Below are 23,867 nucleotides of genomic sequence, written 5' to 3' on the forward strand. Positions count from 1 at the left end.
CAATAATTTAATAATATTGTTGTGATAAAAGAAAAAATTATTAAAATAATAAGAATAAAAGTGAAACAAATTATAATAAGTTATACTTCAAGTAGTATTTGAAAAAATATTATAAATTAGTGAGATAAGTTTACTTATCAAATAAATTTATTTTGATAAATTAATTTTAAAAGCTAATCAAATTAGCTATAAACTAACTAGTTAAAATACCTTGTCAGCTATACTTGAAAGTTGACAAAATAGCTATAATTAATCTAAAAATACTTGATAAAATTAGTAATTGACATAATTGGTAAATATAAAATAATAAATAAATATATAACTCATTATTAACTGGACCATAATATAAAACTTAATAATTATAATTTTTTAAAATAATTACAAATTCTCATATTTAAATTTATCTCAAGTTAGTTATTATCTTAAATATTAAAGAAATATAATTTTAAATTTATTGTCATTTATAAATTTTTTATTGAATAAAATAAAACAATACAAATAAATAATCTTCTTACCTCTTTAACTTCTCCAATAAAAATGTTCAAACGGTTTAATGCAATTCAAACCAACATCCATATTAATCAATTTAAAATTAAAAATTAACAAAATTCGTTTGTCATTTTTCGATCCAAATTCAAATGAAGTTGATAGCGTTTTTGACTTTCTAATTACTACCACTTGACAGAGACCTGCACTCAGGAGAATTTTTCTTGCATAAAAAATATAATCATAATCACTCTGACGTTATATTTGGACGAAGATAGAAACGCAGAGGAAAGAAGTATAGTGAAAATAAGTTAAGAGTTAAGAAAAAATATTTCTTAGTTGTTTGAATTGAGAGTAAAAAGTAACAAGTAATAAAGAAAAGTTTTTATTTATTTAAGCTCATTTTGGACAAATTTTTAGAAATTAATTTATAAAAAAATAGTATAAAAATAAATAAAAATTATTATATAAGTTAGAAATAATATATGTTTTTTATTTTTAACAGTAAAAAAAAGTTAACGATTTTTTTTTTCGACAACGTTGTTTCAGCACAACCAATTTATTCCTCTGTTGATAATAATGATAATTCTTGTCGCTGAAGTTGAGTTATGTTGAATGTAATGATAAAATTGGCATCTACAAAAAAATAAAATAATTTCTTATCTATTTTGTTTGGGCATGTGGAAAGTTTTTTTTTTTTTTCTGTGTCAGCCTCGCTACTTTTTACTCCTTTCCTGTGTTCTCTGGCTTTCAAATGAAGGAAGTCGTATGTTTTCCTTTTATTTCCATCAAAAAATGTTGTTGAATTCCTGTGTAACGTTCATGGAGCAAATATAAAAATAAAAATTCAATGATTGCATCCTTTTAAAAAAGAAGAAATCTATCCTTAAACATGCAATAACTTCTTTTGAGTCTTGACTGATTACTAGCTTAAAATATAAATTCAATTGTGTCATTTTTCTTTTACAAAATGTTATATCTAAACTGTTTGTGGAAAAATCATATGACTAATCTACAATGAATGAAGAGTGAGCAAAGTAAGAGTAGGGTATACCTACTAAAATACTTGACATTTTAGTAAGTATTTGATGAAGTCGATTGAACGTGCGTTTGAAAATTTGTTAGAAGTATGTTAAATTTTCTTCTGATGTTAAAATTATAACTTGTTGTTCGGGGAAGAAAAACTTCCTAAATTACAAAGTTTCTTATTAGATTTTTGCATTAGGAAATGAATTATATCTTTTTAAAGAGAAACATGCTCGAAGACTAGTGATATTAGCGTATCTTTTATAAGTGCTTACATCCTAACGAGACGAGAACTCGTAAAAAATTTAAGTTTAAAATCTTTTGTAAAAAAAAAAGTCATATTTTGAGTAGTTCTAAAAGGTTGTAATATGTTAAAAATAAGATAACTTTTCAAGAATTTTTTAAGTTCACAAGACTGAATGAGCCATAGATCTTCCTTAGAATTGGTCGAAAAATTGAAACTGACAGAAAAATTATTTTAAGTCAATGATACTGAATGAGATCACGAATTTTTCTAAAACTTGTCAAAAAATGAATTGACAAGAAAAATTATTTTAAGTTCATGAAACTAGACGAGCTTACAGATTTCTCTAAAACTTGTCAAAAAAGGAATTGATAACGAAAATTATTCTAAGTCTACGAAACTATATGAGTTCATGGATTTTTCTCAAAACTTGTCAAAATAGGAATCAACAAGAAAGTTATTCTAAATCCATGGGATAAGATGAAACTCACTGATCTTCCCTAAAAACTTACAAAAAAGAAATTGACAAGGGAATTATTTTAAGACAATATGGAGTCCAAAAGTTGAAGAAACACGTCAGAAAAACTATGAGATTTGAAGCGACTATCAAAGTAGCAGTTACTATAAGTTGAAAGTTAAAGACATGAAAAATTGATTGTGAGTGAGTGACAACAGTTATGAAAAATGTACGATTATGAGCAATTATGGATAATGGCAACAATGATTAAGAAGAAACACGCACAAAAGGCAAATATCAAGAAGTGCTCATGAAAGGAGGAGAGTTATTATGGTTCACTTGTCTATAAATAATACAAAGCTTCACATTTCCAGAAAATGACTTTTTGCACCCAGACACTACACGCAAACTCTTTGTATGCTGAAATTCTGCACTGAGCCAAACACTAGCTATCAAAAGACTTACCGTCATTGTTGCTTGTTGTTACTAAGAATCGTACATTATTTTTTTGCATATTTACATTTCTGTTATTTATTTTTAGTTTGTTCTACATTTAGTTTTTACAATTTTAGTCTTATTCGATAAGTTGACATAAATTTTTTACATTCAGTTCAATACTTTATCATCATCTGGTTATTATTTCTACTTTATTATTTACTCTGTGACATCTCATTCGTTATTACGTTAACAATACATTTAAAATAATCCAAAATTACCTAAAATTCAATCTCTAAATTACTCTTATATTTATTTATTTACAACTTGTAATTTTCACTATAAACATTTGTAAACTGTAGTATTAGAATGAATTTATTTTTAAATAGATTTAATATTAATTTAAGCATACATTTAATAAAATTAAATTTGGATCTTTCACCTAATAACATGGTTGGTTTATATATCCATGACAAGTTCATGTGCAAGTGGAAGTTAACGAGTCCTTAACACTCAAGAAGGTGTAGAATGGTAAAGTCTCAAAGAATGCAATGTGGGTAGTTTCTGTTTTTCTTTTTTCTATTTTTTGGGTCAAGGCAGTGTGTTAGGTTGAGTTGAAATGCAATTCACAAGTTTGGATAAACTCTGATCGGATTCTAATATAGGCTTAGACCTCGTTGTGGTCCAAAGCAATATCAAAATTGTTAAACTAAATGCGAACATTTACTAGATCTTTTACAAGATACAGTTGATAAAAAAAAATTAAGAATTAAAAAAAAACTTAAAGGCATGTTTTATTTTTATTTTAAAAACAGTTTTCTATTTTTAAAAATAAAATATCATATAAATTTAAAGTTATGAACAGAAAACGTGGAATGGTGATCGAAAGAGTGAAAATTATTTAGAGTAGGTATTCGAAAAAATGATGTCATTAGATCTGCACGTTATTTTCTATAACTGTATTTTCTATAAATTTAAGATTTTTATAAATATTAATCTATTTTTTAAAAATTTAATAAATAGCACTTTATGTATCTTTACTTTAGTTATTATTTTTTTACTTGTTCACTTTTAAAAGAAACATTTTATTCTTATTTATTGTTTCAAAATTTTGAATAAAAAATTCATATTATAAAATTTTATTAACTTCAATTTTATGAGTTAACTTAAAGTATTTAAATATAATTTTTTATTAAAAATAAAACTATTTTATTAAATATAATAAATATTTTATCATTAATAAAAAATTACTTCTATTAATTACTTAATTTCAAGTTTTTTCATAAATGTTTTTTTATGTTTAAATTTTATAGTTTTAACTGCGTTAAAAAAATGTTATTCATTAAGTTAATTATTAAATTACATTAACATATTTTTGTTAAAATGAAAAAATTTAAATTATGATAAAATAACATTAAAAAATAAAATATATTTATAAATAAATTTTAATATATTTAATAATAAATAAAAAATTATAGATAAATTTTTTTAATTAAAAATCACATGAAACAACAAAATTTAATATATTAATAACATTAGATATTACACTTTTAAAATTTTTTTATTTTAAAACAAATATTAACTATAAAATTTAATTTAAGTAAGTAATAATAATTAAATTTTATTAAAAAAAATATTATTACCTTTTTACATCTCTAATATAATAGTTTTGTTGTTTTAATAAAAAATATTATTAAATATTTAAACTCAATTTTAAAAATAAATACTAAAAACTTATATATTTTTTATTATGTGCCCATGCAATTCTTTAAAATTATATTAAATGAATTTCATAAATTATTTTATACTTTTAGACATTATTAATATTTATTTAATTTTGAAATTTTGCTGCTTAGTTCTATATTTTTTTTACTAAACAATTATACCCAATCTTATCCACGCCAGCTAGTCTTCAATACAGAAATCTTGATAAGTAACAATTACTAATTTAAAAAAGTAACTAAATACACCCATTAAAAATACTCTTAGAAGTAAAGATTGCTTAAATAGAAAAAATTAAAAAAATGTGTTACAGCGTGATTCATATAAATTTGAACAATTGGAAAGAACTTCACCGTTGCAAATGACTTAACACATATTACAGAAACCTAATAAGAAAACATTTCATAAATAATTAAATGCGTATTTTAAATATTTTTCTCGTTTTTTTTTTATAAAAAAATTGAAGGTAGTGGCATTTTTTTTTTTAAGGTAGTGGGCAATAATTATGTCCTAGTTACAAACAGGGGTAGAGGGGTTGGGCCCATGCAATAACTGACAGAGAGCTTTCCCCGCAATGTAGCCGTTGCAAAGTAAGATTATCCAATGGATTATTGCCAAGTGTCAAATAGTACTCAAAGTCTTCCCCTCGCATCCCAAGGTCTTGCTTTTCTTTGACTACCTCCCCTCCCCTCCTCGCTATCTTAAGCCTCTGGTGCACACTGTACCTCACTCCAAACATAGCCCAGGCCCATCTCGTTGACTTTTTCGTTTCCCCAGCACACCCTCTCCACTTTTTCTTTAATAATCGCTCTACTCTTATTATCCAATACATAAATCATTTATAAATACACATTTGTTAATTTTGATGATGGGAATTGAGTCAAAGTACTTGAAAATAATAAATTTTTTGTTAAAATAAAATAAAAAAATAAAATTTTACTTTTCGTTTTTAATTAAAGTCAGTTGATATTGAATATTAAACTTGTATATTTATATTATTTAATAACTTTTTTTATAAAATGTAAAATTTATCAATCTAATGGTTGAATAATTTAGTTAAAATTTAATATTTATTTGCATTTTAAAATTTTATCATTTGTTAAAATAAAGTAATACAATAAAGTATTTATTAAATATATTTTTATATAAAATTAATCTATTGAATAAAAAATTTGAAACTAACAATTTTTCCATTTGGATATAAGCTGAATATTGCTCCCATTTGGAGGGCAACATCAGCATCTTTCCTCGCGTACAGTATTTGTCATGTTGCGACATACAATTGAGAATAAGATTCCATAGCAGCTTGCCACCTCGTGCCCCGTCAATTCAAGCGTATTTCACTATTCATATTTCAAATGCAACCTTGCGCATTGAATGTTGCTTCTCAATTTCAACTTCTTGTTATATGATATTAGAGTTATTCTCTTAATTAAAAATTTCGCAGATAATATACACACTGTTCATCGTATTTACCATTTTGCAAGTACTAAAAAATGGATATATCTCCCCACTTCTGTTTTTTCAAAATTTCCCTTTACTTTTCAGCTTCCCTGCCATGTACAGTTAATAGTGGATTCATAGAATAAAATCCCAAATTGACAAACTGCAGTGATCTTTTGAATCGTCTAAGATAGATTAGATATATAAAATCCGAAAGGAATCTGTAGCCTAAAAGCAACAGTGATGACTGATTGAAATCTTTTTAAGGTGATCACGTGTTCAGCCACAACATTTTTCTTCATCTTCAGAATTCATTCGTTGTTCTTCAACTTCTTCCAAAGGTAGCACAGCACAACATATTCAAAGTTCGGTCCTTTTATATTATTATATTATACGAAGTCAAAAGCGGCATATAATTAATCAGCATCCTCTTAATTACAAATAGGCATATCTGAATTCCTTCAACTAAACAGTAGTTGGAATTAGCATTAATTTTCCCTGAATTACTCATCCTTCTAATTTGTTGTGATCTTTGTTTCCTTGATTCTAAATCAAGGAACCAAACTCACACATGTAGGGTCTCAACTAGTCCTCAAATGTTGTCATAGAAGTGCTTGAATGTGTTTTACTAACACTGTTGTAGAGTTCCGTTAGTGAGATAGGAACAAATCAAATTAAATTAAAGCAAAACGATGCACTTCGTGATGGCACATTACCCATCAAAAGGCTCTGTCCATCAGTCCATCTGTTTTCCTTTGGATGATTGAAGAATATTTTCTAAATTGTCTTTGTTTTTTCTTTACCATCTTTCTTGTAAAGAGGAAAAAAGGGTGCTAGCGTACAAGCTTTTGTTCATGGCACATGGATTTAAACTTTTAACTTAATAGCGGGGCAATAAAGCAAATAAAAGCAAGGAGGCCACCTAGGGATCTGTGGAAACATGTTGAAGAATTAGGACTATTGAGTGCTGCCATGATTGGAAACTGAAATTGTGGCAGGGATTTTTTTTATATATATAATTATAGGATTCACCAACTAGTGAACAAAACCTTATCCTGAAAATCCGCAGTCAAATTGGGCTTCTTTGAGTTAATACATCGAATTCTATTTGAAGTCCCAACAGGAAAACCAAGTGATGGTACCATTGCTCACTGCATTTTCATTTTGCACAAAATTAAGTGATGCTCAAAAAATTGAAAATGACATTTTGCTTAGCCATCCTCCTACTATAACTGAGTGTTGCTTTCACAATGAAGTAAATTTCATCACATTCACAACACAGATGCGTCAATTAATAATTAATGAATCAAGTAGTGGCACCTAGAAGTGGTTGAAATTTTGAAATAGACCAAAAAGAGTGGAAGCTTGGATATATCAAGTTGGGTCTATTTATTGCCCGGGATGAGTTCTCCATTAAAGTTTATAAAGAACCAACAAACTGCTAGCCCAAAAAGATGTGTCGTTCAAACCCTGATTAGGTATTAAATCAAACCAATGGTAAAGCTAATATATCATACAATGACAATCGTAAAGGTAATGCCTATGATAAATGAATAATTTTGTTGCAAGCAAAGCCCTATCCTAGATTAAAATTTGTGAACGAAATTTAATATTCAAATTCTTAAAAAAACAAATTATTTAAATACAACAAGGAAGTGCAGCAAGAGCACGGAAAAGGGGAAAAAATCTAATCAAATCATTCACAGAGGCCTAAGATTCATTAACGGTCCATTTGTTCTGTTCCAGAAACTTCCCATAGATCCACTGCATAATTAGGGGTAATTTTTTGCTTTGTAATAGAAAGTGTGAGAAATCATTTTTGTCTGCATGACAAAAGATGAGTTACCATAACACTGTCATAATATTTTATTACAAGAAGCACTGGTTTCTGTGCATGTTAACATGCTATAAATTCCATGTCCAGTGGTGCCTATAGGGGAACATGTATCATTTATCCCAAGCTTAATAACATGTTTAAAATCAGTTGGGTTATTCATAACCTTTTATACAGAACTCAATACAGAGTAATGTGTTTTCTTGTGATTAGGTTAGAACTTAAATGTGTCAACCTTTGGAAAGTATGCATTTTCAAATACATGAATGATTAGTTAGTGAAAATGTGTAATTAGGTCCTTCATAACACATCATTCTGTATATAATTCTGCACAAAAACATCTGTTAGTTTAGAAATTTTCATTTTAAATGCACTCAAAGTAAATAGATTACTAAGTTTTTCCATATTCTTAGCCTCTTGTGCTTTTCTGTCTTGTAATTCAGAGTTTCAGACATTAGTTAAAAAGATAACAATCAACTTTAGGAAGATTTATGACTGAGACTGCAACTTCTAATAATCTGCAAGAAGAAGCAATAGAGGTTATGTTTTTGTTCAAGATCGTCACACATTTTGCTTAATAATATTTCCTTCTCTAGCAAAAAGCAGGTTTTGGGATGTGTACCTTCTAATGACCATATTTTAGGAATCTCAATTTGGTAAAGATGATTTCCTCTGGCATCTTAACAAAAAGTAACATGCCAGCACCATACAAATAATGGAGAAATTGTCATCCATCAATCCCTTCCCTAAACCAAAAGGAATAAAAATACTATAGTATGTAGTACATTAGTGCCACTGAATAAGTTCTTTCTCTAGTGGAGATTCCTAAGATAATATATATCATCCTTATTATTAGGCATAACATGGGATATAAATTAACCTATCTTCGACAATTTCACTTAAGGACTTCCCAGTAATAATTTTTCTGTTGTAAAACATGCATGACAAATACACATGTCTATGACTCCTCCGCTGTAATGCCAATATATTCAACTAGAACTGCCAAAAAAAACAAGTTTATTCTCTTAAGCCGAAGGGGTCATTCACTGACAACGAAAAAAGAAAAGGAATATACGCAGAGAACTATTAACAATGAAGACGCGTACAAAACTACAAATTTATATAATATCAAAGCCAAACTTTGAAACAACTCATCCTAGCTCAATACAAAAATTTTAGTACTAAGAGCAACACTGAAGCAACAAGGGGAAGGAAAAACTATTGGCCAACACACACATTGATGAGTATCCTAAACTCACTTGGATTTGTAAAATAAGTGCCAAGTCCATTACAGGTCTCTACTCCATAACATCACAGAGATCATTTAAAATTTGGAATATTCACACTGATAGAGCAATCATGTGCATTCTCTATCACACAACAGTTCTATGTTTCACCTATGTTGGCTCTTAAAATCTATCACTTGCCACAGGGAAGCAACATTATATGATTCGTTTGGTTCGATTTCCTTAGTTCAATAATTGAACACATACTTTCACCTCACTAACTATTGCGGGTATACAAGACAATGGGACTCACCTCTCAGAAGAAAAAAAGAAGTTTCAAGATGTTTAGTTGGAAGGAAATGGAACTAGGGTGCGGGGAAGCAGGTCATATAATTTTGAACTCTAAATGTTTTTTATTTGAATTTAATTTTTAATTTTTATAATAAAATATTTTCATTGATTCTTTTAGAATTGTTAATTTCTCATTTTCTTTTCAAAATCAACGTGGCTAGTTCATTTTAGCCAGTTTATTTTTTTATGTAATGCAGCAAAGTTTTAGAGTGAAAACCGCACACTAATGGCAATAAAAAGGTGAACGGATTTTTAATCAATCATACCAAAATAAGGATATCTCATGTTTGAAGTAAAATGAAGAAAAAAGCGTCGTAAAAAATGACACAGTTTGTTTTTCCATTTTATCTAATAAAATTATACAAAATTTTAAAATGGTTGTGATAATAAATCATTGGAGGAACCTTCACAGTCCATTTTAATGAACACTAAAAAAATGGATATTTAAAATTAGAACTTGATACCCAGACTTTGATATCTTATTTTAGCCAGCAAACTCAGAAAAATTTAGCAAGTTAGTTAGAGTCTATTATCTCCAAGAATCCTTCAATCAATCATTCCTTCAATTTTTTTTTCTAAATTTTGATCTCTTATTTTAGCTAATAAAATCAAACAAAATTTTAATATATTAATGACAATTCAGTATTTAAAAGTACAAGTTATATATAATTAGAATCTAAAAGAAAATTAGAACCTCTCGACTATCGACGACCTTGACTACTAATTTATCATCACTATATCTTACTTTATGATATACACATTAGTTTGAACAATTTTTAATACATTATTATTTTTTTAAAGTTAAAATAATTCTAAAATAATCCATTTATGAGATGGACATTCCAACTTTTAAAAATAAAAAATAATTATTAAAAATTGTATTTGTAACATTTCTGTTTGTATATATTTCAGATTCAATCCAACAGACAATTTAGAATAGATAGAACATAGAATGCAAAAATGCAATCTAATGTATTAATTTTGCTTTTGAATTATTCTCTCGGCAACCAAAAAGAAATAAAAGGACACAGACTATGAAAGTGAACGGAGAAATTATATGATATAAAGTAAAAAATATTTAATAAAGTAAAATATTTTTTAAAATAAATATTAAAATTATGTGATATAATTATTTTTAAAATAAAAATATATAATATTTTTTTAAAAAAATTATAAATTAATTTTTTTATTTAGTTACAATTTTAAAAATAACTCTTCATTTTAAAAAGTAGTTATGATTATAATTTTTTTTTGTAAGTTACTCAAAATAATAAAATTTTAACCATTTTAGATTTTAAAAATAAATAAACATAAACAAACAGTAAACTAGAGACTTCAAAAAGTGCACGTTTTTTTATAATAATAATAATTAAAAAAAACTGAAACAGATAGGCCAAAAGGTATAAGAGGTGTATAGTGTTTTTAGAGGTGGAGGAGCATATGGATTTGAAACTTCAAAAGTTAGGGGCACATATATAATCCATAGATTGAAAATTTGACGGTAAGCATTTAATACTTTCATAATTAGTTGTATATTTGCATATATTTTATTACAATATATTAATAATTAATTGAAAATTTGATTGTTATAACTCGTCATTTAAGAGAGAAAAAGGGAAAAATTATAGAAAAAGAATGATGCGCACATATTAAGAACTTGTTTGTGTGATTAATGCATCTGGTCCTTACATTTTCCTGCCTAAAAATCAGTAAAAGGTTATTTTTTTGTCGTAAATTTAACAAATAATGTTGAGTAATGTATCTGGTCTTTGCATCGTTTTGCCTGAAAATAATTAAAAGATTATACTTTTTCACAAATTTAATGCATGATATTGTCCCTTTTAAAATTATTATGAACAGGGCAGATTCTATATTACTAAATATAAAAGAATGTAACTAAATAATAAGTGGTTCGGTATCTTTTAAGCAAGAGTTTAGATTTGACTCCTTGTGCATGTAAAAAATTTACATTAATAAATTCACTCATCACATCTAAGTGTGTAATCCAAATTAAATTATGATTAAATTGAATAAAAATTAAAAAATTTAAATGTATGAATTATAATCATGTAAAAAATTTACAAACAGAAATAAACATAAAATGAGGTCGATACGATAGCTTGACAAGCTGAGAAAACAAAATAATTATAATAACTTGCAAATTAAAAATAACATTTGTGAAACTTTTAATATGTTAAAAATTGTGGTGTTTAAAGTGAGAATATATAGGAACAATTAACATTACAAACTATTTTTCTAAAAAATAACAAGTTTATTGCTTACACGAATTCATACTATGTAGTTTAATACCATAAGTTGTAGGAATAGTATAAATTGTTGGCACAATTCATACTATGTAATTGCCATAATACATTTAATCATAGCAATTTTATCAACAATTTATAACTATAAGAGTTGTGTAATATTGTTACACGAATCTCTTGAAAACTAGAGACTGGGACAAAAAGGGGTCTAACCATAGATCAGTTGACTAAAAAAACGGATGAAGATGCTTGTCCTATTTAGCTTCAACTGTGTTTAACTAAGAGGATGTAATTATGATTCTAAATGGCAAACAAATCATCATCGACAATCAAGCGCAAATTGATAACTCGTTAATGTATGTAGTCGTTACATTCTTTTACTTAAAAATTATTGAGATATTTGTTTATGAGAGATTTAAAATCTGAGAATATGCCTCCTAGAATTGTTATGGCTGAAGCTAACTATCAACTAAGATCATGAAATATGCAAGCTATAATTAGATGGTGAACAGATTATACAAAAAAATCAACATAAAAAACAATGTTGCTAAACTAATCAAGATAGTTGACTAAATAAAATATTTATAACAACGTACAGATAAGAAAAAAACAATTGTGAAACTTTTAAACAGTGAAAAAAATGGAATGTTTAACTGAGAAAAACAATAATAACAATTAGCATTACAAACTATATTTCTAAAAAAAAAAAGTTTTACTAAAAATAATAAGTATATTACCAACATTCAAAAGTAGAAAAATTTCATTAAAAGAAAAGTATTCACTACATTTGACAATAAATATTTTATTTTCAATAAATTTTTTTTATATTTAAATTTAACTTTAAAAGTTAAAAAATATCAAAAAATATATTATTTATTTAAAAATATTTAAACAATTAATAATAATTAAATTGTATTAAAAAATTTATATATTTTAATATAATGAATATAATTTTTTTTAATTTTTTTTATATTTATATACTTAAACTCTATTTTAAAATATTATCAAATAAGAGATCAACTGACGAAAAATGATTTTAATAAAAAGAAACAATAACCAAGTTATAAAACTAATCTATATAAATTTAAATGTATTAAATACTGAAATACTCGAGTTACAAGTACAAAAAAATTCTATTTATTTAATATGGTAGTATAATGGCATATTACAAAATGGTAGCAAAATTGAACAGTAAAATTATGCATTTTACCCCTAATTAAACGAATGCACGTGGCCAAAGTTTTTTCAGGTTACTAATAAGAGTTTCCTCACTTATGAGTAAGTGGCATAGATGCAGTGTTTTATGGCCTACTGCTACTATTCATCATTTCCAAGTCACATGTCACTTGTGAGACTAAACTGTGATACGTGAAATGAAATAATTTCTGACTACTCCAAACAACATATGATCTTCAAAAACTGCGTTGTATTTTTTTTGTTGGGAATTCATTGTCACGATGTGAACTCACATGTAGTCAAAGCCCGAAAATGAAATACCAAAGAAATGTTCATTTTCTTATTTTGAGTTTTGACCAATTCATAATTTTGAATTAATTAAAAAATTAAATCACAATTATGCATAGACACCTATGATTAGTTGTCATGGTGGCACGCAGTGGGACCCAACAACACTACGGGATTTCATGGACTCGCTGGCATTGCTGATCATAAAGTAAACGACAGCGGAACCTCTTCCTTTTCCTTCTCACACAACACATAAAGGACATCGTCGATCCCACAACGCAGTCACACACCCCTTTCCCTTCTTCATCATAACAGCAACTTCTAAACAGGGAAGTAGGATCCGATTACATGATCCATGGCTTCATCAATTTCGATCTCTTTCAGCTAAAAGTTTCAACCTTAAAGGGAAACTTCGCTTGGGGTTTCAATCTCTGAAACGATGTCGTCACCTTCTTCTTCGGTACCCCATTACAGCTCTCTCCCCTCACCCTCCTCCTCCCACTCCACCGCCACATACTTCGTATCACGCGCTAACGCAACCTCCACGCGCTCCGCGTTCGCCACGCGCCGCCCATGGGAAGAGGTCTTCGCGCTCTACTCGTTCACGCGCCCCTACTCAACCGGCGAAGCCACGATGCGCGTGAGGCGCAACCTCGACCACTTCCGCGTGAACTACGCCATGATCGTCCTCTTCATCTTGTTCCTTAGCCTTCTATGGCACCCCGTATCCATCATCGTGTTTTTGGTGACCCTCGTGGCATGGTTCTTCCTTTACTTCTTCAGAGACGAACCGGTGGTGGTGTTAGGGCGCGCGGTGGACGACAGGGCGGTGGCGGCGGCACTTGCGGCGGTGACGGTAGTGGCCTTGGGGATCACCGGCGTATGGGTGCACGTGTTGGTGTCAGTGGTGGTTGGGGTTGCGCTTGTTGTGTTGCACGCTGCGTTTAGAAGCACTGAGGATTTGTATATGGATGAGCATGAGGGTTATGATGGAGGGTTGCTTTCGGTTGTTGGGGGCAGCCCTACAAAACGCTCAGGGTATACCTTAGTTTAGGTCACATTTTGTTTTATGCAAATATTTATACTGGTTTTTGAGCAATTGGGTACAGGGGAAATGTTCATGCATTCTTATTGGGGTTTTGGTTTGTAAATTTTTTTATTAATTGAAGGGTTCAATTTGGATTGGATTACAATTGCAGTTTGTATGTTGTTTGGTTTTTGATATGTTCTTGGTTTGTAAAATAATAGGTCATTCATCCACGGTAAGTTTTTATTTTATTTTTATGAAGTGGGAATGTAGGTAGCTTTTTAGTTCTAATTGTTAAAGGCCGTGTGCGTTTCACTTTGCAATCCCCAGTTCTTTTTTGTGACCCTTTTTGAGTTTATTTTGTCAATTGAGCCTCTCAAAGTTAAGTTTTGAATAAGGTCAGGGTACTAATTTTCATGGGTACTATAATAAGATGGTAGGAAGGTTTGAATATTTATAGTTGATCATATTTTGTGGAATTAAACTAATAAAGTTAATTTCTAAGAAACTGAATTAGTAATAGATGCATTTTTCAACTACTGAAAAGGTTTTACTCTTAAACTTGTTTTCAATACTTTTGTTTGGGTTCCTCCAAACAAGGTCCAATTAAGAACCCCACAATATTTGGAGTATGCATTGGGGGAAAGCGAGTTATTTTTAGGACGGTCCAGCTTCTTCTTGTTCTGAGATGCGACTTGTTGATTAAGACTAGCATGTATTATTCTCCGGAGATGCTTAGTCTTTTCAGTTCCCTTGTGAATCAAGTCTTGAATTGAAAGGTCCTAACAATTAAACAAATAGATTTCTTTATTTTGTTATCAATCTATTTGTTTATCTATTTATTCATATCATGCAAGTAATTTAGATCCTAAGATTTTGACCATTTTAGTGCTACCACTTACAGGGGTGTCTTGTTAGCCAAAATGCCCAATGAAAGGCCTGGAGATTGATTGTGTATACACCTAATTCAGTCTCTAAAAAGAAAAGACTCAGTTCAATTTATTTTCTAAAGGAATAAATAAATTCATTTTAATTTTTTTTTTCCTACATTTCTAGCATGTGATTAGTCTTTCAAAAAGTGAATCATGCACTAACTTAGTTCTTTACAAAATTATTAGTGACCAAATTAGTCCTTGAAAATGTTAACTCAAATGGATATAATGACTAAAGTGTCCATACTTCTAAGATTGGGTGACTAACTTTTTTTTAACGATCGGAATTGTGTATTTTAGGATCAAGGTGATATTTACTCATATTTATTTGAACAAATAAGTTTTGTGTGCATTATATAGTAATTTTTAAATTTCGTAAGAGATAAAAATTATAAAATATAATAAAAAAATATTTATTATTTGTATACGAAGAACATATATAATGAAAATGAGTCTTATTTTAAACGTATAGAAGTCATTATTTTAAGCTCTATTTATTGTTAGAACTCTTATTTCACAACGACGAGAGATTGCTCAATTGTATTTATAATATACATAACAACCGCACCCAATATTTGTAAATATTACCTTAACTTCAATATTTCGTTCCTTGTATTTTTATAATATGTTGATTTTAATATTTAAAAATATTTTTAGTCTTTACTTTTGTTTAAATTTAACACTTTTGAATCAATGATGTGATCAATTAAAAAGTTCTCACATTAATTTTTTGCTATATCATATTTTTTAGAAAGTCTAAGAGTTTTAAATTAAAAAAAAAAACGAAAAACCTTTGAAGTTAAAATACAAGTCTCGTGAAAATATAAGAATGAAGACTTGTTTGAAAAAAGTTATTAACAATTTATAAAATATAATTTAAATTTTATGAGTTATTTTTAACTTATCTAAAAGAAATTCATTATTACATTTGATGTATCACTTTTTATAAAATTTAGATTCTTTTATATTGCTGAGTAATATGATACAATCATGTTAATAAGAAAATGACACATTCTATTAGATATAACTTCAACCAGTTATGGTGAGTCCTTGTTTACAAAAAGCATGTATTTCTCTTCCCCCCCCCCCCCCCCCTAATATGACCATATATTATGTTAGTTAACTATATGAGATAATTAAAATCCTTTTTGTTTCCACTATTTCAAGCTAACTTCTCTAAAAAGCTTTATCGCTCTCTTTCTCATTTTCTTCATCATTTTGCCTCTATTTGTAATGAGAAAACATTAAAAAAAAAAAAAAACCTCTTTTTAGCAGTACTTTTCCATTCCCTTCACTTTTTCTCCACTGTTTTCTTGTCGGAGCTTCATCTTTTAGCTCACCAAATATTTTTTTCTTCTGCAACTTGTGATGTATATTAATTAACACTCTTAATAATTTGTGATATTTTCGAAGTTATAAATTTTATATGTATATTTTGTCCCATAGCTTTAAATTTCTGGAACCATTATGGCTTCATAACTACAATAACTTTCGGTCTATATATTGTTTATTTTTGGGTCATGACTTTTGTTCTAGATCTAATTATCAGGTCTAGACCATATGCTCTATTCAAAATTTTAAATGGGCCTAATAGATGAAAAGTATGGATACACTTCTTGGGTACAATACCACTCTACTTAAAAAGGACTGGTACGGTGTGTGATCACAAATTCCTCACCAAGAATTCCAAAATATTCTTTTATTACGATCAAACATACCACCTTATTTTATCCTTTTTTTAATGAAAAAGAATCATATAAGAAAGTGTAAAAACAACTATTTTCACTGTAAAAACAAAAACTATTATTTTCTGTAATAAAATTTTAAAAACAGGAAACGTTAAAAGTAATTGTAAAGGCTTCCCTCTACTGACAGTGACTCACAGCAAAAATCTTTAGATATGCCAATAAAATCCCGTTGGGTGTGATAACTATTTTTCGACTACTTATTCGGCTGAGACAGATACAAAATCGTTTAAATGATTCGTACCCGTGGAAGAGCAGGAATCTTAATTGTTCAATAATTTGTTTAGAAAAATTTTCCATTTTTTAAAAACTTACTTATGTTGACCAATTATAAAAACTTATTTATTATGAATTCTAAAAAATACTTATAGAAAAAATAAAGACCCTCAATGAGACTGATTGTATGATTTTCTGCTCCAACGAGAACATTAAAGATCTATCTTATTAATGAGCAAAGCTTCTTTAGAATGAAAGGAGATGCGGAACTTCGGCTCAGTGTTTGCATTTGTTGGCCTGCACAAGTAATATTCATATTGGAAGATGAACAAATAGAATAGAAAAAAAAAATCCTCTTCATTAAAATGTCAAATTCTCAACAAATTATCTCTTCTAAACAGGCAAGGTGGCCTTAAGCTTCTTATAACTAAGTCACATGTGCACTCCAAATTATTGGAATAAGCAAATTTTAAAAAAAGAAAGAGAAAAATGGTCTTGAAAAATCAGGGTGTAATGAACATTACAATGACTACCAGATCAGGATTCTCTACACTAATGACAGAAGGGTATGATTTATGGAGATGAAATTTCTTTATAATTTATTTGGCCTATCTTATGCTCCAAGATTATGTTGCTTTGGGCAGCTTGGTGACACAAGAACGCATGTTAAGCACAACATGGAGATGGGTGAGTGACTATGCTATGATGAAGATTTTCAAGGTGCATTAAAAGCATGAATGGGGAACCATGATCAAGGGTGTGGAACCTTGCGAGCATAAGCCAGGACCATCACAAAATCCTTTGCTGAGGACCCAATAGTTGCTGGGATTCGCTGTGATGTGGATGCCGTTTCCAGCCACAACTCAACCAAATTATGTAACCGCAGTGTAGGGAGCACTGGTTGTCCCATACATTTAATCTCAACCTGAAAAATCAATTAAGAGTGAGGAAATGTGTAAACTGGCAGTAGAACCCAGAGAGAGAGAAAAAAATGATACCATCCCTCGTCTACACAGAAAAAAAAAAATCATGAAAAGGGTGAGGTTATTCAACTTCAAGATCTGTGCTTGTTTGGATTCACATTTCAATAGTTATGAATCCATGTTTACTTTGACATTTCTATTTGAAACTTTTCTGTTAGATCCATGTTTACAAAGTTTTAACGTGAATCCAAACACACATGTACTATGTAGAAGTGTGGTGCAGTTGAAGTTGCCATAAAAGGGGCTTGCTTTTTATCTTTGAATAATGCAAGCATGACAAGCAGAATGCTTTCAGGACAATCCAATTGTGAATGTTTTGATACAGCAGACAACATTAACTTGGGCCTGTACGGAAATAAATTAGGTTTAACAAAAATTATGCTTTTAAAAAATAACAAGGTAATGAAATTTTCTAGGCCCAGTTAATGATTTGTTAGATATATTACAAAGGGAGTGTTACCTCTGTTTCACTGGTCAAATCTAGTTTCTTCATTAGGTATTTTTGGATAAATGAGACAGGCACGCTACCATCCCTGTGGAAAACAGCAGACAGATTAGACAGGGTACCATTTTCTAGTTCAGTTAGATCTCTACATTTTAAGAAGCTTTGGCGGTAGCAAAGTTGGAGTGAAACCATTTAAAGTAGACATGGTAAAAATGCATTATACAATCAATATATCTCATTCACATATATCCTTATTAAAAGACAGAACTTTACTTTACACTTCAAATGCTCTCTCAATCACAACCATCAGAGTTGATATATAATTCAAAAATTGCAAATTTCTTGTTCTGGGTAAATGAAATATGACAAGTTGAATACAAGAATACTTTATTCTAAAAAGTGGAAAAGAGGACTGTTATCTTTTCCTTTCAAAAAAATATAATACAAGGTTTGTACTTGCTGCTAAGCAAAAAAAGGGTTCGTACTTGGCAGAGTTTATTGGAAATCTGAAGTGTAGATAAATAAAATACAAAAACAAATACACAGTTCTTCCAATTCCCTGGGTAAGAAAAGCAGAAAAGAAGTTTCTCAAAATCAATACATTAGAAAAAAGGAAATTAATCTTGAGAGAAATCATATGCTCTGCTATATTTATTGATGGGGGAAGAAAAGCATATAAATATGACTGGATTTCATGAAAGCATAACACTGTCCAAATTCCACCCAGCCAATGATTTATCTCTCATGGTCCTTTTCCTTTGCTGAGATAGGTGCCTATTGAACTTCATTTTTTCATTTTCATTCTTCCCAAATTATGCTAAAATAGTACGTATTTCACTGATCTGCACAACTTCTGACAAATACAAAATTGGTAACAAACATTAATCATGTTATTATGTTACCCACCACAGTGATAAGGAACAGTCTAGAATCTAGATTGCACTGGAGGGAAGAAAAAGAGTATTTTTTGCATTGTGTTTGTAGCTCATGTTTTAAAAGAAAGAGTACGTTTTGCATTTTTAGCATTTGCTGATTGTTATATAATTTAATAAGACATTAAAAAGATATTCTCCCTGATAAAATTCATTGACATTGTCACTATGCTGAAGCACAATTAATGAAAGGTCAAAGGGATTGACTCCTTTTTCTGTCATTTAATATGTTGCTTGAAATTTACTACATGATGGGATAAGTGAGATAAATATTCATGAATATTTGTACAGAATTTGTACAGAGATGCACCTATATACTAGTCAGTAACATGAGTTATACACTGTTCAAATCATGATGTTCCTCTTTTAAAAGCTTGCAATAAATCAAAACTAAAAGTACTAAACAGTGTCAATACACATACATAGTTCAAAGGACTTACTTTATTCTCACATAACTTGCTGGAATTTGGGGCAAGGGTGCATCTCCTTCCCTGAAAAATTAGTCTGAAATTAGTACTCAAAGAAATATCCCAAAAAAGGATGTATTGAACATATATAATCTGCACAAAATTATAAGATGTGATTAATTTAGTTTGAAAGATTTGATATCTCACTGGTTTTCAGAAGCTACCAAGGAGAACCAAATCGGACTAGTCCTTAAGATTCTATTGCTGGTAGAATCGAGCACAGCTTGGGGTGATATGCCAGATTCTCCAAAAGCAGGCTCCTTTTTTTTGCGTATTCTGCGCAATTTATTGGGTTTTGCTGTATCTGAAGAGACAGGATAAGGGCCAATCTTTTCATCCTCAATTTTTGCCTTGCGTTTATTTTCCTTAATTTTGGGTTTCTGCACTTGAGAGTCACTCTCATTGACTTGAATGGTTTCCAGTTTGGCATCAGAACCTTGCACATTAGACTTAAAAGATTTACTCCTACTTGCAACCTCTACTAAACAATTCAATGGTTTCCAAAGATCCAGTTTTGCATCCCCTGGTTCAGCACCATTCTCTGATCCTTTATTGGGTGCAGATTGACTACCCTCATGAGGGGACAAACTCTGCACCAAGCAAAAATTGAAGTGTAAGAATATCAGTGAAATAATGCTAATATACTGTGGGAAATCAAATGAACAAGATAACAATAAATGAAACAAGGAGACTGAACAATGTATAACATGCTTAAAGTGAAGAGCCAGATTGTCTCTCCTACTACCTGTCCAGAATTCTGAGCAAACTTATTTGAAGTATCAGGTGAGCTCGAACTCTCAGGATGATCTTCCAGCAATTCTTCCTCTTTTTTAATGGGCTTTTCAATGGAAAAAGTAGTGGTCCGCAGACCACTAGCCTTTCTTGTAGGTTTTGTTCTTCTTCCTGTCATGGTTGCCTGTGAAGATACCCTTGGAGTGCTGACTACCAAAGATGAAAGAGATCTCTCCTTTCTTCTAGCTGGCAATGGTACTGAGGTGACAACTTCAGGTGCCTTCACCTTTCTTCCCTTTAGAGGGAAAACTTTGGCCCTTACATCTTGCAAACTGTGGTCTGGCCTGGGAATCAGAAACCAAGGTCAGTAACTTAGCAAGTAACTTAGCAGGCAACAATTCAACAGAGATATCAATATCATCAGCAGCATGGTTTTGTTTGATTGTATTTTTATAAAATTTTTGTGTGTTTCATTGCCAAAGGCAGATGCATGGAGTGGTGGTGTAGGTAGTTCATTAAAGGAAAACTTTCTTCTCTTTTATCAGTCTTTCTGATCTACTTCTTTTCAGATAGTTCAGAATACTCTCTTTTTCCCCAATCTATAAAACTCATCAATGCCATGAACTTAACCCCTATTCTTTGATCCAAGTTCAGCACTATCTATTTTTAAAGAACTACACTTTTTTGGTGTGTTTTTATGATCAAAATCCCTTGTTAATATAATAATACATCAATTTTGGGCAATCTGCAAAAAATAATATCATCACTTGAATAGAATCATATGATTTCCTTTTGAAGTTAAAGGAAATTAATAAATTAAATTTAAACATTCTCAACTAAAATAGATCCTAACCCTTATCCCATTGGTGTCAATTATCTCAGTAATTTCATCAATTAATTGTACTGGGACCATTTTTACTCAATTCCTCCTTACTCTGTTTCCTACTAAAAGTTCAAATGAAATTTAGTAAATGCAATAGATGACAGAAAAACATAATTGTTAGAATTTCAGTTACTTGAATCTTTTATTCGACATGTCTTGAACATTTCATATTTATGACACTATATATTATCAGGCATATGAAATGTTTGTCAAGAAAACTACACAAAATAAACTACCAGCATTACGCTATATAAATCATCAACTAAACTATCAAACTGAAGGCATATTATCGAAGCATGAACCATCTTCACTCTTGCACGCTGTTGCACTGGCATACAAGCTTAGAAGAAGATCTGGTAACAACATAATCTATGACAACTATTTGTTTCTTTTATTTTTCAGCCATGGGGTGATTCAACAAGTGTTCAAAGATCGACAGTATTTAACAGCTCCCATGCATATTCAAATGAAGAAGTATAAGCCTACAAGGGTAACTTCGGAATATGGGGCTGACCTCAATTTCTCGAGCGGAACACAACCCAAATCAATGTTGCATATTGGACAGGATTCTAATTCCTCATCTGTAATTTTATCATAAATGCACTTCCTGCAAACTGCAGATAAACATACATAAAGAAAAAAACTATTAGTAAGGGGGGCACACAACAGGCTTTTCTTAGAGCTTCTACTAGTGAAGGTAAGTAGATGCTAAAAAAGAGTGCATGCAAAGATAGATAATTAGAACAGCAAATAACTATATAAAGATGAAGTATTATTTGAGGGGCCAGAATGTAAGAAAGAGCACAGTGCGCACAATGCCCACGACAGTTTGTGCTGCATGCGGTAACACCAGGATTGAATCATGGTGTATGGTTGGAAGCCATTTTACTAAATGAACAGTTGTAGTTGTAGTCAAAAGTTCAAACACCTTTTCACCTTTGACATTAATGGAACAGCACACCACAACTGCTGAATACTTGGCCAATCCAAACCACAACTCTTCTAACCACCATTAGTGTCCTCAATGTGTTCATAGAGAGAGAAAGAGAGAGAGAACAAAAAAAAAAAAAAAAAAGAAAATACTTTTAGACACATGAAATTACAAAATACCCATGTCTCTCTCTGGTTACGCAAACACCAGATGCTCCCCCATCTGAGTGAACAGTGAAAGAAAAGATGAAAACCCGAAACCCCACATGAAAACTGGGACGAGAAGGAATGCAAAATGCGAGAAAAGATTTCAAATTTAAGAAATTTCACATTAGATTGAGCGAATACAAAAACGGGGTTTTGAAGGAGGGATTCAAGGGCTCACACGTGTGAAGACATTCGGATATGGTGGTAGCTTCTCTGAACAACTTGTTGCAGAGTGGGCAAGTCATGCATGCTGCAATCGTGTCCCTTCTCACTCTCACCACCTGATTCGACATCGCTAACCCTCACTTCTAGTTCTTTCACCACGTATCTACCTTCACCCCCTGCATGCTACGCGTGCACCACCAAAATTTACGTCCATTTCCTCACAATCATCACCTGCATTAACCTGCCCAACACAGATATGTTGTGGTTCTGGCACAAGGGAACGAGAATAACAAACGAAGAGGATAAGAAGAAGAAACACGCGTAAGATAAGAATGGACCTGTGGGTAGCTAGAGCGATCGGTGAAGATGGATAAAAAATGGTGCTTTACGATTTGGGATGTGAATAGGAAATGGGTCGGTGTGATTCGTGAAGATTTGACGTGGGTTACTATGGATTTGGTAGAGAGAGTTTGTGTTGTTTTTCGTTGCCTTGTGTTGTGGATGATCTGAATCGAGAGGACCTCTTCGTCGAAAAGAGCATGAACCAAAACCGAGTGTTTTCTCTTTTTCTCTCGTGTGTTATTTTTTTTTTCACCTTGATAAATTTATTCTCTCTCGCATATGATTTTCTTTTTGTTTTTTGGTGAATTTTTTTTAATTTTTATTTTTTGTTTTTTAAAAAAACATGTACAGTTTCAAACGAAATATTTTAAGGACATATGTTACACACTTCAACTAACGACAGCTAGACCGAAAAAAAAAAAAAAAAAGACAGCTAGAGAAGTTAGCAGCTGTGGATAACATGCGCCGTTGTTAAGATATGCACCGTGGGGGCGGCGTGTCATGCGGGAGGGTCCATGATAGTAGATAGGGTCTGAAAGTTTAGGTTAATACCGGAAGTGCCAAGGAAGGAATGTGAAGACCTTAACTCACATGCAAGCTTTGAAATATTATTTACCAATTTCTTAATTTATTTATATATCAATTTAAAATTTTAAATAAAAACTATGATGGAGTAGGGGTAATTTGAAGCTGTTTTGATTTCAAACCATTTAATTTGTTTTTTAAAGGTTTTCTTTAATAAGTTTAAAATGTTTTGCTGGTTTTATTCTTAGAATGAGCATAAATTTCACTAAATAATAAAAAATGTTAGAATTCATTAAAGTTATATATTAAACAGAAAAAAAAAGTATTGAAAAGTTATGTTTAACTTGGGCAAAGAAAAATTTTAAAAAAATATTATGTGTTTAG

The 23,867-nt window shown here is 30.2% G+C and overlaps 2 protein-coding genes across 5 annotated transcripts; one reads left to right on the forward strand and one right to left on the reverse strand.

Moving 5' to 3' along the window:
* The first annotated feature begins 13,155 nt into the window (after positions 1 to 13,155).
* On the forward strand, positions 13,156 to 14,006 carry LOC113862106 (PRA1 family protein F2-like). The gene has a single exon (XM_027495245.1). The coding sequence runs from the start codon at positions 13,392 to 13,394 to the stop codon at positions 14,004 to 14,006; it is 615 nt and encodes a 204-aa protein (XP_027351046.1). The 5' UTR covers positions 13,156 to 13,391.
* Positions 14,007 to 16,978: 2,972 nt separating this feature from the next.
* On the reverse strand, positions 16,979 to 23,192 carry LOC113862766 (E3 ubiquitin protein ligase DRIP2). Of its 4 annotated transcripts, none has more exons than XM_027495950.1 (8): positions 22,630 to 23,192; positions 21,829 to 21,928; positions 20,445 to 20,775; positions 19,847 to 20,289; positions 19,673 to 19,723; positions 18,316 to 18,388; positions 17,639 to 17,797; positions 16,979 to 17,169 (listed from the first exon to the last, which is right to left on the reverse strand). In XM_027495950.1, the coding sequence occupies exons 1-8, from the start codon at positions 22,742 to 22,744 to the stop codon at positions 17,149 to 17,151; spliced, it is 1,293 nt and encodes a 430-aa protein (XP_027351751.1). In that variant the 5' UTR covers positions 22,745 to 23,192; the 3' UTR covers positions 16,979 to 17,148. The 4 variants fall into 4 exon arrangements, 3 of the variants coding, with proteins under 3 accessions (XP_027351751.1, XP_027351752.1, XP_027351753.1); XR_003504483.1 differs by having other exon boundaries at positions 17,070 to 17,169; positions 17,639 to 18,388; positions 22,630 to 22,857; positions 22,955 to 23,190; XM_027495951.1 differs by lacking the exon at positions 16,979 to 17,169 and having other exon boundaries at positions 17,214 to 17,797; positions 22,630 to 22,857; positions 22,955 to 23,182.
* Positions 23,193 to 23,867: the final 675 nt, after the last annotated feature.

This window comes from Abrus precatorius, unplaced genomic scaffold, assembly GCF_003935025.1.
Source record: "Abrus precatorius isolate BTA unplaced genomic scaffold, Abrus_2018 Scaffold3, whole genome shotgun sequence".
Lineage (NCBI taxonomy): Eukaryota > Viridiplantae > Streptophyta > Magnoliopsida > Fabales > Fabaceae > Abrus > Abrus precatorius.

Excerpts from the sequence above, each read along its gene's own strand:
- LOC113862106 (XM_027495245.1), top strand. The coding sequence starts at position 13,392 with ATGTCGTCACCTTCTTCTTCGGTACCCCATTACAGCTCTCTCCCCTCA.
- LOC113862766 (XM_027495950.1), bottom strand. The coding sequence starts at position 22,744 with ATGTCGAATCAGGTGGTGAGAGTGAGAAGGGACACGATTGCAGCATGC. Across the intron at positions 18,389-19,672 it reads GCAAGTTATGTGAGAATAAA|GGATGGTAGCGTGCCTGTCT; the intron begins GTAAGTCCTTTG and ends TGTTTTCCACAG. Across the intron at positions 17,170-17,638 it reads TCCTGGCTTATGCTCGCAAG|GCCAACAAATGCAAACACTG; the intron begins GTTCCACACCCT and ends TTACTTGTGCAG.